Here is an 18,744-nt window from a genome sequence, read left to right as displayed (position 1 = left end):
CTGCAGCTCTCCAGCCCTCCCTAACATCACCAACTCCCTGAGCTTACTCAAACTCATATCTATTGAGTCGGTGATGCCATCCAACCTCTGTCCTCCCCTTCTCCCGCCTTCAGTCTTTTCCTGTATCAGTGTCTTTTCAAATGAGTCTGTTCTTCGCATAGATGGTCAAAGTATTGGGGCTTCAGCTTAAACATCAGTCTTTCCAATGAATATTCAGGACTGATTTCCTTTAGGATGGACAGGTTTGACCTCACAGTCCAAGGGACTCTCAAGAGTCTTCTCCAACACCACAGTTCATAAGCATCAATTCTTTGGCGCTCAGCTTTCTTTATAGTCCAACTCTCACATCTATCCATGACTACTGGAAAAACCATAGCTTTGACTAGACAGACCTTTGTTGACAAAATAATGTTTCTGCTTTTTAATATGCTATCTAGGCTGTCTTAACTTTTCTTCCAAGAAGCAGTTTAGTGTAGTTCAGTTGCTCAGTCATGTCCAACTCTTTGCGACCCCATGAACCGCAGCATGCCAGGCCTCCCTATCCATCACCAACTCCTGGAGTTTACCCAAACTCATGTGCATTGAGTTGGTGATGCCATTTAAGCATCTCAGCCTCTCTCGTCGCCTTCTCCTCCTGCCTTCAATCAGAGTCTTTTCAAATGAGTCAGCTCTTTGCATCAGGTGGACAAAATACTGGGAGTTTCAGCTTCAACATCAGTCCTTCCAATGAACACCCAGGACTGATCTCCTTTAGGATGGACTGGTTGGATCTCCTTGCAGTCCATCTGTGGAGCTCCACCACAGTCCAGAACTGTGGTGTTGAAGAAGACTCTTGAGAGTCCCTTGGACTGTGAGATCAAACCTGTCCATCCTAAAGGAAATCTATTCTTCGGCACTCAGCTTTCTTTATAGTCCAACTCTCACATCCATACATGACTACTGGAAAAACCACAGCCTTGACTAGTCGGACCTTTGGTGACAAAGTAATGTCTCTACTTTTTAATATGCTGTCTAGGTTGGTCATAACTTTTCTTCCAAGGAGTAAGCGTCTTTTCATTTCATGGCTGCAATCACCATCTGCAGTGATTTTGGAGCCCAAAAATATAAAGTCAGCCACTATTTCCACTGTTTCCCCATCTATCTCCCATGAAGTGATGGGACCGGATGCCATGATCTTAGTTTTCTGAATGTTGAGCTTTAAGCCAAATTTTTACTCTCCACTTTCACTTTCATCAAAAGGCTCTTTAGTTCTTCTTCACTTTCTGCCATAAGGGTGGTGTCATCTGCATATCTGAGGTTATTGATATTTCTCCCGGCAATTTTGATTTCAGCTTGTGCTTCATCTGGCCCAGCGTTTCTCATGATGTACTCTGCATATACGTTAAATGAGCAGGGTGACAATATACAGCCTTGACATACTCCTTTTCCTATTTGGAACCAGTCTGTTGTTCCATGTCCAGTTCTAACTGTTGCTTCCTGACCTGCATACAGGTTTTTCAAGAGTCAGGTAAGGTGGTGTGGTATTCCCATTTCTTTCAGAATTTTCCACAGTTTATTGTGATCCACACAGTCAAAGGCTTTGGCATAGTCAACAAAGCAGAAATAGATGTTTTGCTGGAACTCTCTTGCTTTTTCCATGATCCAGCGGATGTTGGCAATTTGATCTCTGGTTCCTCTGCCTTTTCTAAAACCAGCTTGAACATTTGGAAGTTCATGGTTCATGTATTGCTGAAGCCTGGCTTGGAGAATTTTGAGCATTACTAGCGTGTGAGATGAGTGCAATTGTGTGGTAGTTTGAGCATTCTTTGGCATTGCCTTTCTTTGGGATTGGAATGAAAACTGACTTTTCCAGTCCTGTGGCCACTACTGAGTTTTCCAAATTTGTTGACATATTGAGTGCAGCACTTTCACAGCATCATCTTTTAGGATTTGAAAGAGCTCAACTGGAATTCCATCACCTCCACTAGCTTTGTTCGTCATGATACTTCCTAAGGGCCAGTTGACTTCACATTCCAGGATGTCTGGCTCTAGGTCAGTGATCACACCATCGTGATTATCTGGGTCATGAAGATCTTTTTTGTACAGTTCTTCTGTGTATTCTTGCCATCTCTTCTTAATATCTTCTGCTTCTGTTAGGTCCATACCATTTCTGTCCTTTATTGAGCCCATCTTTGGATGAAATGTTCCCTTGGTATCTCTAATCTTCTTGAAGGGATTTCTAGTCTTTCCCATTCTATTGTTTTCCTCTATTTCTTTGCATTGATTGCTGAGGAAGGCTTATCTCTCCTTGCTATTCTTTGGAATTATGCATTCAACTGGGTATATCTTTCCTTTTCTCCTTTGCTTTTCACTTCTTTTCTTTTCACAGCTATTTGTAAGGCCTCCTCAGACAGCCATTTTGCTTTTTTGGATTTCTTTTTCTTGGGGATGGTCTTGATCCCTGTCTCCTGTACAGTGTCACAAACCTCCATCCATAGTTCATCAGGCACTCTATCAGATCTAGTCCCTTAAATCTACTTCTCACTTCCACTGTATAATCATAAGGGATTTGACTTAGGTCATACCAGCAGATGTTGGCAATTTGATCTCTGGTTCCTCTGCCTTTTCTAAATCCAGCTTGAACATCTGGAAGTTCATGGTTCACATACTGTTGAAGCCTGACTGGGGAACTTTGAGCACTACTTTACCAGCATGTGAAATGAGTAAAATTGTGCTGTAGTTTGAGCATTCTTTGGCATTGCCTTTCTTTGGGACTGGAATGAAAACTGACCTTTTCCAGCCACCTTTTCCTGTGGCCACTGCTGAGTTTTCCAAGTTTTCTGGCATATTGAGTGTAGCACTTTCACAGCATCATCTATTAGGATTTGAAATAGCTCAACTGGAATTCCATCACCTCCATTAGCTTTGTTCATAGTCACGCTTCCTAAGGCTTTGCATTCCAGGATGTCTGGCTCTAGGTGAGTGATTACACCATCGTGATTTTCTGGGTCGTGAAGATCTTTTTTGTACAGTTCTTCTGTGTATTCTTGCCACCTCTTCTTAATATCTTCTGTTTCTGTTAGGTCCATACCATTTCTGTCCTTTATTGAGCCCATCTTTTCATGAAATATTCCCTTGGTATCTCTAATCTTCTTGAAGGGATTTCTAGTCTTTCCCATTCTATTGTTTTCTTCTATTTCTTTGCATCGATCACTGAGGAAGGCTTTCTTATCTATCCTTGCTATTCTTTGGAACTCTGCATTCAAATGGGTGTATCTTTCCTTTTCTCCTTTGCCTTTCGCTTCTCTTCTTTTCACAGCTATTTGTAAAGCCTTCTCATACAACCATTTTGCCTTTTTGCATTTCTTTTTCTTGGGGATGGGTCTTGATCCCTGTCTCCTGTACAATGTCACGAACCTCCGTCCATAGTTCTTCAGGCACTCTGTCTATCAGATCTAATCTCTTGAAATCTATTTCTCACTTCCACTGTATAATCGTAAGGGATTTGATTAAGGTCATACGTGAATGGTCTAGTGGTTTTCCCTACTTTCTTCAATTTAAGTCTGAATTTGACAACAAGGAGTTCATGATCTGAGCCACAGTCAGCTCCCAGTCTTGTTTTTGCTGACTGTATAGAGCTTCTCCATCTTTGGCTGGAAAGAATATAATCAATCTGATTTCGGTATTGACCATCCGGTGATGTCCGCGTGTAGAGTCTTCTCTTGTGTTGTTGGAAGAGGGTGTTTGCTATGACCAGTGCATTCTCATGGCAATACTCTATTAGCCTTTGCCCTGCTTCTTTCTGTACTCCAAGGCCAAATTTGCTAGTTACTCCATGTATTTCTTGACTTCCTACTTTTACATTCCAGTCTTGTATAATGAAAAGGACATCTTTTTTGGGTGTTAGTTCTAGAAGGTCTTGTAGGTCTTCATAGAACTGTTCAAATTCAGCTTCTTCAGCTTTACTGGTTGGGGCATAGGCTTGGACTACTGTGATACTGAATGGCTTGCCTTGGAAACAAACAGAGGTCATTCTGTCATTTTTGAGATTGCATCCAAGTACTGCATTTCGGACTCTTTTGTTGACTATGATGGCTACTCCATTTCTTCTAAGGGATTCTTGCCCACAGTAGTAGGTATAATGGTCATCTGAGTGAAATTTCAGTCCATTTTAGTTTGTTGATTCCTAAAATGTCGATGTTCACTCTTGCCATCTCCTGTTTGACCTCTTCCTTCCCTTGATTCATGGACCTAACATTCCAGGTTCCTACGCAATATTGCTCTTTACAGCATCGGACATTACTTCCATCACCAGTCACATCCACAGCTGGCTGTTGTTGCTTTGGCTCTGTCTCTTCATTCTTTCTGGAGTTATTTCTCCACTGATCTCCAGTAGCATATTGGGCACCTACTGACCTGGGGAGTTCATCTTTCAGTGTCCTATCTTTTTGTCTTTTCATAATGTTCATACTTGGGGTTCCCAAGGCAAGAATACTGAAGTGGTTTGCCATTCCCTTCTCCAGTAGACCACATTTTTTCAGAACTCTCCACCATGACCCATCCGTCTTGGGTGGCCCTACACAGCATGGCTCATAGTCATTGAGTTAGACAAGGCTGTGGTACATATGATTGAATTGGTTAGTTTTCTTGATTACTAGGAGTGAGGAAAACATTCCTAATTATGTCTCAAGATCTAAAGGAAAAGATTTGTGAACTTGATTACTTAGAAATTAAAAAAAAAAGAGCATCCAGCCCTTGGACTAAAATAAGCAAAGTTTGATAGTGAAAACCGAAGGAAAAAATTATTTGAAATTTATTACAAAGGGTTAGTATTCCTAAAGAATAAAGAACTTTACAAATAGAGAAGCTGGCCAGCAAGCCTGCAGAAAAAAATGAAGATAGTCCTCAGGAAAGAAGTAGGAAGAGAAGAGCTCACAGACATAGGGAAACATGCTCTGTCTCACTCATAATAAAAGAAGTACAAATTAAACCTATATTGAGATACCATTTCTCACTTCTATTGGCAAAATCCAAACATTAACAACATACTCTTTTAGTGAGAGAATGCAGAGGAAATGGGTATTCTCATACATTACTGATCATTATACAAAATGATACAAACCCCTATGAACAAGAATCTAGCAACATCTCCCCAAAACTACCTGTGTAATAACCTCTGACACAACAATCCCACTTCTAAAGATCTGTCTCAAAGATATTAGAACCAGAATAACAAATGCTAGAAAGATATATGTACAAAGCCTTATTATAATAACAAAAGATTGGAAATAACCAAACTGTCCAATGACAGAACAACTGTTGAATACATTAAAATATACGGCTGACCACTGAACAACACAGAGGTTAGGGGTACTAACCCTTGGTGCAGTCAAAAATCCCCATATATTTCACAGTTAGTGGGCTCTCCTTAGGCAAGAGTCCTCCTGCCTCCGAGGATTCAACCAACTGTGGACTGTGTAGCACTGTAGTATGCATTTAGTGGGAAAAAAAACAAACATGTATAAGTAGGGATCCAGGCAATTCAAACTTGGATTGTTCAAGGGTCAACTGTAGTATGAAACTGGAAAAAAGAAATGAAATAATTCTATATACCGCTAGGGTTTGATTTCATATATATATATATATGTGTGTGTGTGTGTATATGTATATGTGTGTGTGTATATATATATATATATATATAAAAGAGAAGAATTTTAGGTAAAACTGACATGTAATAAACTACGCTTATTTAAAGCACACAATCTGATAAGTTCTGACAGACGAATACATCTATGAAAACATCACATTCAAGATAATGAACATACCCTTCACCTCCAAAAGGCTCATCATCCCCTTGGTAATCCCACCTCCTGCCACTTGTCACTCCTCCCTGCCCCCAAGCAGAATTTCAGTCCTAATTGATTAGTCTGCATTTCCTAATGTTTTATATATATGGAATAATTCACTATGTATTATATTTTCTCTGGCTTCTCTCACTCAGTATAACTTGAGATTCATTTGTGTTGCTGCATAGATCAATAAGTCATTACTATTTTACTGCTGAGTAGCATTTCATTGTATGGATAAACCACAATTAATTTACTTACTAACCAGCTGATGGACATTTTTTCCCCTCCACTTTTTGACTTTTGCAAACTGAGCTGCTACAAACCTTGATATACAAGGCCTTCTATGGATGTATAATTTGTGCTTGGTAGAAGAATGGCTAGATCATTTGACAGGTGTATGCCTACCTTTCTAAGAAACTGACCAACTATTTTCCAAGGTGGTGGTACCATTTTATATCCCCATGTGCAGTCCCTCCACATCTTCCCCAAAACTTGGGGAAGTGTTTTTAATTTCAGTCATTATTTAGTCATGATGGTTTAAATTTGCATTTCCCTCATAATTAATGATGTTAAACTTTTTATTTTTTTAAAGTGCTTATTTGCTATCCACATCTTTTTTGGTGAACTGTTATTTTACTGGCCTATGTTTTTTCTTAGTGAATTTTGAGAGTTCTTCATATAATTGGGATATAAGTCCTTTATTAGATACATGCTTTGTAATGACTCCCTTCTAGTCTGTGGCTTGATGTGGTTAATTTTAAGCCCGGCATCTTTTTTTTTTCTATTTATCCCATCTGTTCTTTGATCCCGTTTTCCTCTTATTCTACCTTCTTTTAGATTGTCTTTTTAATGATATTAATTATCATCTTTGTTGATTTATTAAGTGATTTATTAAGTGTATTCCTTGTTTTGTTGTTTTAGCGGCTGATTTAGAGTTTATACTATACTATATGTGCGTGTGCTTAGTTGATTGGTCGTATCTAACTCTTTGCGATCCCATGGGTTGTAGTCTACCAGGCTCCTCTGTTCATGGCTTTCTGCAGGCAAGATTACTGGAGTGGGTTGCCATCCCTTTCTCCACCGGATCTTCCCCACCCAGGGATCAAACCCAGATCTCCTGCATTGCAGGTGAATTCTTTACTGTCTGATCCACCAGGGAAGCCCATACTATACTATACACCTATACTATTATACTATACATCTTTAAATGATCAATGATCACAGTCTACGTTCAAGTGATACTGTACTACTTCATGTATGCAATAAGACTTCTACAAGTTATCACCTTTTCTCTCTCTCCTGATCAATAGTATAAATACTATTGTTGTCATATATATTATTCTTTACATATTTTGTAAACCCCATTATACACTGATAATATTTTTCTTTAAACAGAAAATTAACTTTTAAAGATATTTAAATAATAAGATAATGGTTTTATATATTTAGCCATATATACCTACCATTTCTGGCATTCATCACTACTCTGTGTAGGTTCATTATATCCGTCTCTTGTCATTTTTCTTATGCCTAAAGGTTTTCCCTTAACATTTCTTATGGTGCAGGTATCCTGGTGAATTTTTTCAGCTCTTGTATATTGAGGTAGAGGGGCGGGGAAAGAGTCTTCATTTTTGAAAAATATTTTGCTGCATATAATGTTGGAGATCAACAGTATTTCTCAAGTATATTAAAAGATATTATTCTACTATATTCTCTCATGTCTTGTTCCCAATAAGAAATCTGATGTCAATGTTATCTTGGTTTCTAAAATATCTCTTTTCTCTGGCTAATACTGCTCTTTATCACTTACTTTGTGCAATCTGATTATTATATATGTCCATTTGATCCCTGGGTCAGGAAGATCCCCTGGAGGAGGAGATGGCAACCCACTCCAGTATTCTTTCCTGAGAAATTCTGTGGACAGAGGAGCCTACTAGACTATACTCCATGGGGTCACAAAGAGTTGGACATGATGAGCAACTGAGCACAAGCACATATCTTTGTGTAGTTTTTTTCATGCTTTTCATACTTGAGTTTCACTGAACTTTTTGGCTCTGTAGGTGCAGCTTTTATAAAGTTTAGAAATTTTTCATCCTTTATTTCCTCAAATAATTTTCTGAACACCTCTCTATCCTTTCCTCCAGGGATTCCAGTTAAATGTATTAGATTGCTTGAAAAGTGTCCCCACAGCTCACTGATAATCTGTTCAGTTTTCTTTTTTCCCCCTATCCTTTTAGATGTCTTCTATTGCTGTATCTTCAAGTTCACTAATCTTTTCATCAACGATGTCTAGTCTAGCATTAATCCCACACAGTATATTTTCACCAGAGGCGTTTCATCTCTAGAAGTCTGACTTGATCTTTTCCAAAAAATATTTTTCATGTCTCTACATTAACTTTTTAAATATCTGAAACATGGCAGTAATAACTGTTTAATACCATCATATAATTCTAACATCTCTGACAGTTCTTTGTTGGCTTTGGCTGATTTTTCTCATTATCACAGGTCATCTTTTCTTGCCTCTGCACGCCTGATAATCTTTGACAGGATGCCATACTTTGTGAATAAATGTGATGGTCAATTTTTTACATCAGTTTGACTGATCCTAGGGTACCCAGTGGCAGCCCACTCCAGTACTTTTGCCTGGAAAATCCCATGGACGGAGAAGCCTGGTGGGCTGCAGTCCATGGGGTCACTAAGAGTTGGACAAGACTGAGCGACTTCACTTTCACTTTTCACTTTCATGCATTGGAGAAGGAAATGGCAACCCACTCCAGTGTTCTTGCCTGGAGAATCCCAGGGACGGGGGAGCCTGGTGGGCTGTGTCTATGGGGTCACACAGAGTCGGACACGACTAAAGTGACTTAGCAGCAGCAGCAGAGTACCTAGATTAAATGTTATTTGGGGCTATGTCTTTGTGTGTTTCCAGATGAGATTAGCATTTGAATTGATACAATAAGTAAAGTAGATTGGCTTCCTCACTGTGAGTGGGGATCATTCAATCCATCAAGGCCCTGAAGACAACAAAATGCAGAAGGAAAAATTTGTCCCTTCCTTCTTGATTGCTCAAGCTGGAACATCAGTCTTCTGCTCCTGGTGCTCCTGGTTCTCAGGCCCTCAGACCAAGGGAAGAATCAGTTCCCCTGGTTCTCAGGTCTTTGGACTTGGACTGATTACAGCCCAACTTTACAGGGTCTCCAGCTTGCAGACTGCAGACTGTGGGACTTCTTAGCCTCCATTTGTAACTCAATTCCTTAAAATAAATCTCTTCTTGTATGTATATCCTACTGGTTCTGCTTCTCTAGAGAACCCTGACTAATACACCAGATATTCTTAAGCTTTGTTCTGGGAGGCAGGTAAATTGCTGGGGAACAGTTTGGTTCTATTGAGTCTTGCTTTTAAGATTTGTTAAGGAGGACACGAACAGCATTTAGGCTGAGGCAAGAACCTTCTGAGACTCTACCCAATTCCCTTAGAATTACGAGGTACTATTCCTGGCCCTGTGTCAGCAACTGTCTCTTCTACTCACTAAATCAAGGTCCCTCTCTGCCCTTAAGTCGTCTGTCACCCTCATGTGTGATCAGTACTCTGGTGAATACTCGGGCCTTTGGGAAATCCCCAGGGCTCGCTCTCTGTGTAGCTCTCCTCTTGGGCTTGCACCTTGTGAATCCAGGCTGCTTTGCTTCTCCTGGACTTTCAGCTCCATTTCCTCAGTTCAGGGGTTCTCCTCTCTGTGCCACAGCCTGGGAAGTCTCTCAACGCAGTGAGATGTGACAATGGTAAACCTCATGGCGTCTGTTCTCCAGCTTTCAGAAGCTACTGTTCTTTGTTGCCTGATGACTTGAAAACTGTTGTGTCATGTATTTTGTCTCAGTTTTTTTCTTTTTAGCTGTTTTAGTTGGCAGAGTAAAGCTGGTATCTATAAATCTACCTTGGCTAGATGCAGAAAAGTGAAAGTCGCTGAGTCGTGTCTGACTCTTTGCGAACCCCATGGACTGTGTAGCTCACAGGGCTCCTCTGTCCGTGGGATTCTCCAGGCAAGAATACGGGAGTGGGTTGCCATTTCCTTCTTTAGGGGAATCTTCCTGATCCAGGGATTGAACATGCATCTCTTATGTCTCTTGCATTGGCAGGCAAGCTCTTTACCACTAGCACCACATAGAAAGCCCAGATGCAGAAATCACTTGCTTATTTTTTAATGGCAGGGCAGATAATGAAATTAATTTTAAAATTACCTATAGAGGAACATATCAACAGGTTGGATGGAAATAGGACAAAAGTTAGACTTCTCTGAACAGACTTTGTTCTACAAATTGACTTTGGCTCTTGTAAATTTGTTAGAAAATTAGAAAATTTAAAAATCTTTTTTTAAAAAAATCCCTAAAAATTGAAAGCAAAAATGAAACAACTAAGCTAACTATGTCAACTTAATGGCAGGACAACATAAAAGGATTATTTTCAAGGATACCCCAGTGGGATACAGGTTAAAGACAAAATGAGCTGCAAAATACCCTTGCAATATTTTCAGCAACACATTGTGGGTGGTAGTGTTGATATGGTATTTTTAATACTGTTATGTGAATATTGTAAAATAAGATAAATAATTATGTTGATGTCATTAAAAACTGGGATTTCCAACATCGGAGGAAAAAAATACAATATCAGATAGATGTGCTTGAGTAAAATTCCATTAGCACCTGGAACTCTGATTGGGAATATCTAAATGGCATCATAATGAACAGTCACACAAAAAACTTCCCTTATATCCTAGCTTTGTCCTCTGAAAAGGCCTAGAAATGATGGCCAACTCTAAAGCGGTAAGTGATCTTAGTATCCAGAATGTTGCCTCTGAATACCATTTCCCAGTGAAAGGAAAAAAAGACTCTTTAGAGAAATAGCTCCTTCAAGATCTGGGCAGGAAATGTACAAAATGAGCATGGAACATCTTGTTACACTAGAAAGCAAGGAAGGTATCAATGACCATGAGATGACGGCAAAAGAGCCCAGGAGCAAAGCTAAAGAGGCTCCCAGTAACCAAAAATGGGAGGGATTGAGCAATGATAAGAATAACAACTATTGTGGGTTAAAACAAACCAAATACTTTAAAATTCATGCATCATAATGATTCTTAGAAAAGAGAAGAAACACACATAAACCTTTGGGGCATCTTTGGATAATGCTGGTAAGACAACTCATTATTTTGAAAACTACTTAAACAGAAAGAATCAAATATTTATACTGCCTTAACTATACAAACCAATCTCAGTATAAAGAACATTGATTATTAAGTTTCTCTTTGTAGAAGTGTCCCAACCTTTAAATGATGTGGGAACGCTATAAGTAGACAGTTACCATTCTACAGCCTATAATACAGACATTCTAATCAATGTCACCAATTGCTAGTAACATCAAGAAAAAGAGGGACATCCAGACAACAGATGCCTCCTGATGGAAGTATACAAACATCTTTTATTAAGTATTCCTGCCAAACAAAAATGAAACTGAATCTGGACTCCCAATATGACTAAGCAATTACCAAGAAATATAAACAACAAGGGAAAATGTTCAATTGTACTAGAGGAATGCAGTTAGCAAAACCCACACTATGGTACTTCCTAGCAGCCAAACAAACCTGTCTCTTTAATGAATACACTGAACTAACAAATAAAATGCAACAAACAAACAAAAAGAAGACATGTACAGACTGAGTTAACTAATCTGATACTTGCCCTGCCACTGAAAATAACTAGAAAACTGGACAAAATTTATAGGAAAAAAAAAAAGTTTTTCAGGTAGAGAACAAGAGGTAACACACAATTGTGACTCCTGAGGAAAGGCTAACACATTAGTTAAGCCCTGTGATCACCCAGCTTTTTACCTGGAGGTACTTTCTAGACAGCAATGTAGGGAAGGTAAGCAGAATATACCAATCTTGCCGAGGAGGCAGAGATCAGAGTTCAGGGAGGCTGAGGTGCCTGACACATGCACGGACAGTTACGGGGAAAGATGAGAACTACAGAGAAAAAAGAGTTTTAGGAATCTGCAAGGATGTCTCCTTCAGTCGTGGGCTAAATTGAAAGCAGCACCTGTATAAGCAAGATTCCGCGAGGATCAGCAAAGAACAACTACAGGCAAAAAGAACAACTTACAAGGAGGCTGGAAGCTGAACAATTTCCAGTTAATGCAGGGCTGGGAGACATCTGTATTCCAGCTAGTCAGCATGAATTGACCTTAATGAATGCTCAGGGCATTTAGTAGATTCCAGAAGAATAACGTCATTATAGTAGGGAAACACTAGCCCTGGAGTAAATACTACTATACACACTATACCTCGCAACAAATCTTAAAAATAAGTCTAGAAAGGATCAAGCAGATCTTCAAATAACTTAACAGTCTAGAAAAACAAACTTCAACACTTTTTTAAAGGAACCCACCAAAATACAGGCACCCATCATTCACATTCCCAGTGCCTAGTATTCAAAAAGAAAAACAATCAAACCAAAAAAAAAAACCAAAAACACAAAACCTCTAGACATGAAAAAAAGCAGAAAAATGTATCCCATTTAAGAGATAAGTCAACCTACAAAAATAGACCAAGAAATTGCAAGAGATGACAGAATGTTAGCTTTGCTGCTGCTGCTGCTAAGTCGCTTCAGTCGTGTCCGACTCTGTGCGACCCCATAGACGGCAGCCCACTAGGCTCCTCTGTCCCTGGGATTCTCCAGGCAAGAACACTGGAGTGGGTTGCCATTTCCTTCTCCAATGCGTGAAAGTGAAGTCTCTTAGTCGTGCCCGACTCTTAGCGACCCCATGGACTGCAGCCTACCAGGCTCCTCCATCATTTGCCAGGCAAGAGTACTGGAGTGGGGTGTCATTGCCTTTAAGGGGCTTTAAAAGAATCATTTAAAAATATATTTAAGAAATTTTTTTTTAATGACCATACTGAGGAGAGAAATGGAAGATATAAAATAAAACTAAGTGGAACTTTTAGAGCTAAAAAATAAAATAACCAAAATCAAAATTTTACCTGATGGCTTAAGAGCAGATAAGATACCACAAAAGATCAATAAACTTAAAGTAGCAACAGGAAATACTTAAATTACATAAAAAGTACTTAAAATACATAAAAAGACTAAATAACAATAACAACAAAGAACAGAGCCTCAGTGACCTGTGGAACTACATAAAATGAGCTAACATAAATACAGTTAGAGTCCTAGAAAGAGAGGCAAGAGAACGGTGAACACAAAAATTTTTGAAAAAAAATGTGAAAACACAGAACTGCATACAGAAAGGGTGAATTTTACTAGATATAAATTATGCTTTAATTAATCTGACTTTTTAAAAAGGTGTTTATTCATAGATGACATGGTCATCTACACAGAGAATCCTATGAAATCTACACCCCCCCCCTTAGAAATAATAGATAATTTAGTAAGATAATAAGTAAGGTCAGTATAAAAAATTCAACTGTATTTCTACATATCAGCAAAAAATTGCAAACAAAATGTAAAAAAATACCATTTAGAACATCAAGAACCATGAAATACCTGGCATACATAAACAAAATATGCATGAAACTTGTACACAGCAAAGTACAAAGCCCTGTTGAGAGAATATAAAGATCTAAATGAATGCAGAGATGAACTTAGTTCATCTTCATTAGAAGCCTTAATATTTGTTGATACTAGTTCTTCCCAAATTCATCTATGGATTCAGTATAAGAACAATCAAACGCTCAGCATGCTTTTTTGTAGCAAGTGGTAAGTTGATTCTAAACTTTATATGGAAATGCAAAGGAAATGCAGGGACCAAAATAATTTCACAAAGGAACTACCTGATTGCAAAACCTCCTATAAAGCTATAGTAATCAAAACAGTGTGGTGGTGTCTGAGGATAGGATCAATAGAACAGAGTAGAGTCCATGGGGTCACTGAGGGTCGGACACGACTGAGCAACTTCACTTTCACTTTTCACTTTCATGCATTGGAGAAGGAAATGGCAGCCCACTCCAGTGTTCTTGCCTGGAGAATCCCAGGGATGGGGGAGCCCGGTGGGCTGCCATCTATGCGGTCGCACAGAGTCGGACACGACTGAAGTGACTTAGCAGCAGTAGCAGCAGCAGAGTCCAGAAAGAGACATATATATATATGTGGTCAACTGACCTCAACTCAAGGTGCCAATGTAATTTAAAGGGGAAAGAAATGGTATGGGAGCAAATGGATATTCATTTGGGGGGAAAAAAATAAAACATGATCTCTACCTCACAACATTCACAAAAATTTACTCAAAATGGAACAAAGTCTTAATCATGAACGGGTATAACAATAAAACTTCTAGAAGAAAATATGAAAATATTCACATCATTGGAACTATCTATGATTCCTTAGGCAGGAGACAAAGGCACTTACCATAAAAGTGAACATTAATAAAATGGTGCTCATCAAAGTTAAAAATTTGCTCTTCAAAAGACAATGCTAAGAAACTGAAAGGCCAAGCCAGAGTTTGGAAGCAATTATTTGCAGTATGTATCTGAGAAAGGAGTTGTATCTAAATTATGTGAATATAAAGAACTCTTAGACTTTAATACTTATAAAAAATTTAAAAAATGCCAGTTTAAAGAAGGACAAAAGATTTAAAAAGCTATTTCACACATAAGCCCATGAAAAAGTATGGCCACATGAAAAAGTGCTCAACATCATTAAGCATCAGGAAATATAATTAAAACCTCAAAGGCATGCCCACTAGAATAGCTACACTTTAAGGCTGATAATACCAGATGTTAGGAAATATGTGACCAAATGGAAGTTTTATAAATTGTTAGTGGAAATATAAAATGGTACAGTCACTTTGGAGAGCAGTTGAGCAGTTTCCAAGATAAAATAAACTTACCATGAGGCTGGGCTGTTTCACACCTAACTATAAATCCATTTATAACTATAATTCTACAACAGGAAAAGCTAATGCATAGTGAGAAAAAGTTTTGTCAATGGTTGCCTAGAACAGGTGGTTTGGGTAAGATACACTGAGAAGGTATGCAAAGGAACTTTTTCAAACAAAAGAAATGTTCCATATTTGGTTATGGTTGTTTTTACATAAGTGTTTACATTTGTTAAAATTCATTCCTAGAATTACATATACACTTTGTTATATGTAATTTATATCTGATTAAACGGTTGATTTAAGACATGTATGAACCCCTTATAACTTTTGGACCTCAAGATCCTGAACTGAGTAAGAATAATTTTAAAAGGAAGGGAGGGGATTCTGAAATGTGTCCAAAAATGTGTGATATTAAGGAATTACTGTTAAGTTGAGTGATGGGCCATAATTTCATTTTACTATTTTCTCTTTACTATTACCATTTTGAAATTTTCCATGCTAAAACACTAAAGGAAAAAAAAATTGAAGCATAACTTCAAATATTTAAATGATTACTATGTAAAAAAGGAATTAGATTCTAAGAGAAAAAAATTATATGGAGAAAAATTTGGAGTCAATATATGAATAAACTAGCCAACAAAGCAATGTGTAGTCTTATAAGACAGATGGCTCACACTAGGAATTGTTGATGCCCAGACCCCATAACTACTAGTCAGGGCTGGAGTAGAGGAAATTAGAGCAGTTTGTAAAAAGTTGAATTAGTTGCTCTCTCAGATTTCCTCTAGCCTGGAGATTCCATCAACTGCTGATCTATGCATCTGACTTCTGGTGCAGTTTTGCCAAACAAGTCAGCACCCCATAATTTCCCAGCTCTACAAATAGTTATCTATACTACTTATCTGATACTTTACAACAGCTATTTCGTGTTTCCCATTTTTCCAATTTCCATATATATTTGATATGTCCTTTTTTAAGCCTTTCATAAATCAGAATCATGCTTTATACCTCTTTATACCTCTTAGACTCTTCTATTCCTAACATAACAGTCTATACATATTGGGCCATCCAAATACTTGTTTGACGATAACCTTTCAAGTCACTGTTACTTTGTAATATGCACCCTTTTCTCTTGCCATTCATGTCTGTGTCTTCTCCCGTTACCCCTCAAGCAGAAATAACATCCTCTACCACATCTGTGTCCTCCAACCCAGGTCTACAACAGGGCTCTGTGCATACCCACCAATAAAATGAACAAAGAACTCCTCCCACATCTGGAGGCTGTTAAGTTTTAGAAGTGATGATGATTCATGCTGATAACCAAATTCTAATTCTGAGATCGCCTTCATCACTGAAAATTTCCTTCAGAACTCTAACTGCACAGGGCATACACATTCACTGGGGTGGCTGCCACTACCACAAACACGGAGAAAACTGAAAAGTTTCCTCTAACTTTCCCATCCTGGCGGCCTTTCTCCTCAATTCCCTGCAGTATCCAGTATTTTTATACTGCCCTCTCTGATCATCCAAATGAGAAGCGGGTGGGGGGATGAGATCTTATAAAATGCCAGGCACTACACTATATGCTTGATATTATCTATTCATTTAATTCTTACCACTGGGGTAAGTATTATCTGCATTTTAAAGATGAAAAAACTGAGGTTCAAACTTAAGTAATCTACCCAAGTTTCTAAATGACGAACCTGGGATTTGAAACCAGATTTATCCTCACTCAAAACCCATGTGTATAACAGAACAAAAAAATAACCCCTTTTCCTTAAAAAGTCTTGAAATAACAGAACCTGGAAGATAGATATTTTTGATGCAGAGTATACTTTATAGCTCCAAGGGCAACTTGGCCTCTGAATTCTGAAAGCTTGCTCATTCCCATCATTTACCAAGAATGTCCAATTCCAGAAAATACCACAAGGGGGCGCTAAGCCCTAAACAGCTTAGATCACATTCAATGGATGGACGGACTAAATGATGTCTCATATGGATCAGAATTCCTTAGACAGATAAATTTGAATAAATAAGTCTCCCGTAAGTGTCTCTTTCTAAGAACAAATATGACTATACTTATTTCCTGCTTAAAACCTTCACAGGATCTCTAACACAACCTACCATGACATACAACCTCCTGTACCTGAGCCCATCTCCCTCCACAAGACCACGCACGCCCCTCGAACTCTATACTTGGACAATGCCAAGTAACCTTTTCTTCATGTCCCATTTCCCCAAACATACTTCTGTGTGCCTGTGCACTCAACCCATCCACCTCCCTAGCCCTATTCAACAACAAATTACACATCAAACTACACGGATCCTGCAACTCGGCTCAGAAGATGTCTCAGCTAACTTCTGACCTCCTCTGCCCGTCCTCCCACCTCAGTGAATCAATTTATTTAACATACTCTCACACCATCAGGTAAATACGTCTCTTCTTTCCCATATCATATTGTGTTTCAAGTGAATTTCATCCTCTCCCTGTTAGACCAAAAGATCCCTGAGGGTACAGCAGGTGTGCAGATGCCCAGCACTGGCCGCCAACGTTATCGCCAAGTGCTGAACTGAACTAAGAACCCACCACCATCACACACCTGTGGCTTATTTCAGAGGCTGCCTTCAAAGGCGTAGGAGTAGTTTTCATAAAGACATTATAAATTCTTCATCTCATGCTTAAAATCAACTTGAAAATGGTAATAATTAACATTGCATTTGAAAAAATTACATGTCAAACTTACCGTCTTAGTTAAATGAAACACAAGTGAGTATATGAAAGCAATTGCATTTTCCAGAGGCGTGACACTTGCTGGTTCTTCAGTATTTGCTGCCAGCTGCTTTTGGGCATCATCAGCATCGACAGGAGTGCCTTGTGGTGTAATTATCCCTAAAGTTGAAGGAGAAAGCAAATATTTTACTTAAGCTTCAGAATAAGTTTTGTTTCCCTTCATTTTAAATATTTATCAAGTGCCCACTGAATATTAGTCTCTCTACCTGGATATGTGCTTCTCCTGAAGATAATTATATATTAAAAAAATGTCAGAACCCCCATTAGAGCCATCACATCCTCAATTATAAAATGAACACTATCTCCGACCTGCCAGCAATCCCTCCATCACATCCCTGGCAATGCAACTGCTGTCTGAATAATACAGGCTCACGGGGATTGAGGACACAGAATTTTATGCTTTTCCTATAGACACACTTATCACATTTAACAAACATTTATTTAGTGCTGGTGACTTACTGTATTAGAAACTTCAGGCAAACAATGAGAAAGAGAAGAGTGTCAGTTTGCAAACTTGCACCTACGCTCAGCACAGAATCTGGCACCTGGCAGGCACTGAATGCATGAATGACAGCTACAAAGGGAGGATGGCAAACACCAAGAGACGAAAGGGAACCGCTTACAGGTAGGGGCCTGGTGTAGCTCTGCGAAAGAGGTCCAATTCTACCTCTACCTGGAAGGATCTCTACATGAGGTGGAGGTAGGGAAGGAATTTCAGGAGTTTTGGGGGTCTGGGGTGTTTCTTATAAACAGCTAGGAGTCCAAGAAGTAACTTGGATTAGTTGCCACGCAGATGTCTTCCAACCCTAAGACTCCACTGCTACTGACCTATGAATCTGACCACTGGTGAAGTTTTCCCAAGCAGGTTAGAACCTCATCTGAGATGCATGAAGGGAGATTTGGGAAGATCATCTTCTAAAGAAGGGCATGGCAACCCACTCCAGTATTCTTGCCTGGAGAATCCCAGAGACAGAGGAGCCTGGTGGGCTACAGTCCATGGGGTCGCAGAGAATCGGACACGAATGAGCAACTAATACTTTCACTTTCACGGTTCAGTCTCTAAAGGAAGCTGTGTCACTTGGTGGTGAGACTTAAAGGATGAGGCAAGACATCTGGTTTTAATTCTGCAAGCAAAATCTTGCAGAGAGTTTCTGACCAAGAAGGTATCAAGTTATTCAGTACATGACTTACTATCAACGAGGAAAACATTTTTGAGTTACAAGAGTTTAGAAGTACAGAGTATTG

General features: G+C 38.9%; 1 protein-coding gene across 3 annotated transcripts in view; it reads right to left on the bottom strand.

The window, feature by feature from the left end:
* MIA3 (MIA SH3 domain ER export factor 3) overlaps positions 1-18,744 on the bottom strand; it is a 59,783-nt gene that overhangs the window by 24,958 nt on the left and 16,081 nt on the right. For all 3 annotated transcript variants that reach the window (XM_027564503.1, XM_027564501.1, XM_027564502.1), the window contains exon 6: positions 17,453-17,598. In XM_027564503.1, the coding sequence (XP_027420304.1) occupies positions 17,453-17,598 (146 nt within the window). The remainder of the gene's footprint in view (positions 1-17,452; positions 17,599-18,744) is intronic.

Source organism: Bos indicus x Bos taurus, chromosome 16, assembly GCF_003369695.1.
Source record: "Bos indicus x Bos taurus breed Angus x Brahman F1 hybrid chromosome 16, Bos_hybrid_MaternalHap_v2.0, whole genome shotgun sequence".
NCBI lineage: Eukaryota > Metazoa > Chordata > Mammalia > Artiodactyla > Bovidae > Bos > Bos indicus x Bos taurus.
This window is presented reverse-complemented; position numbering and strand designations above follow the sequence as displayed.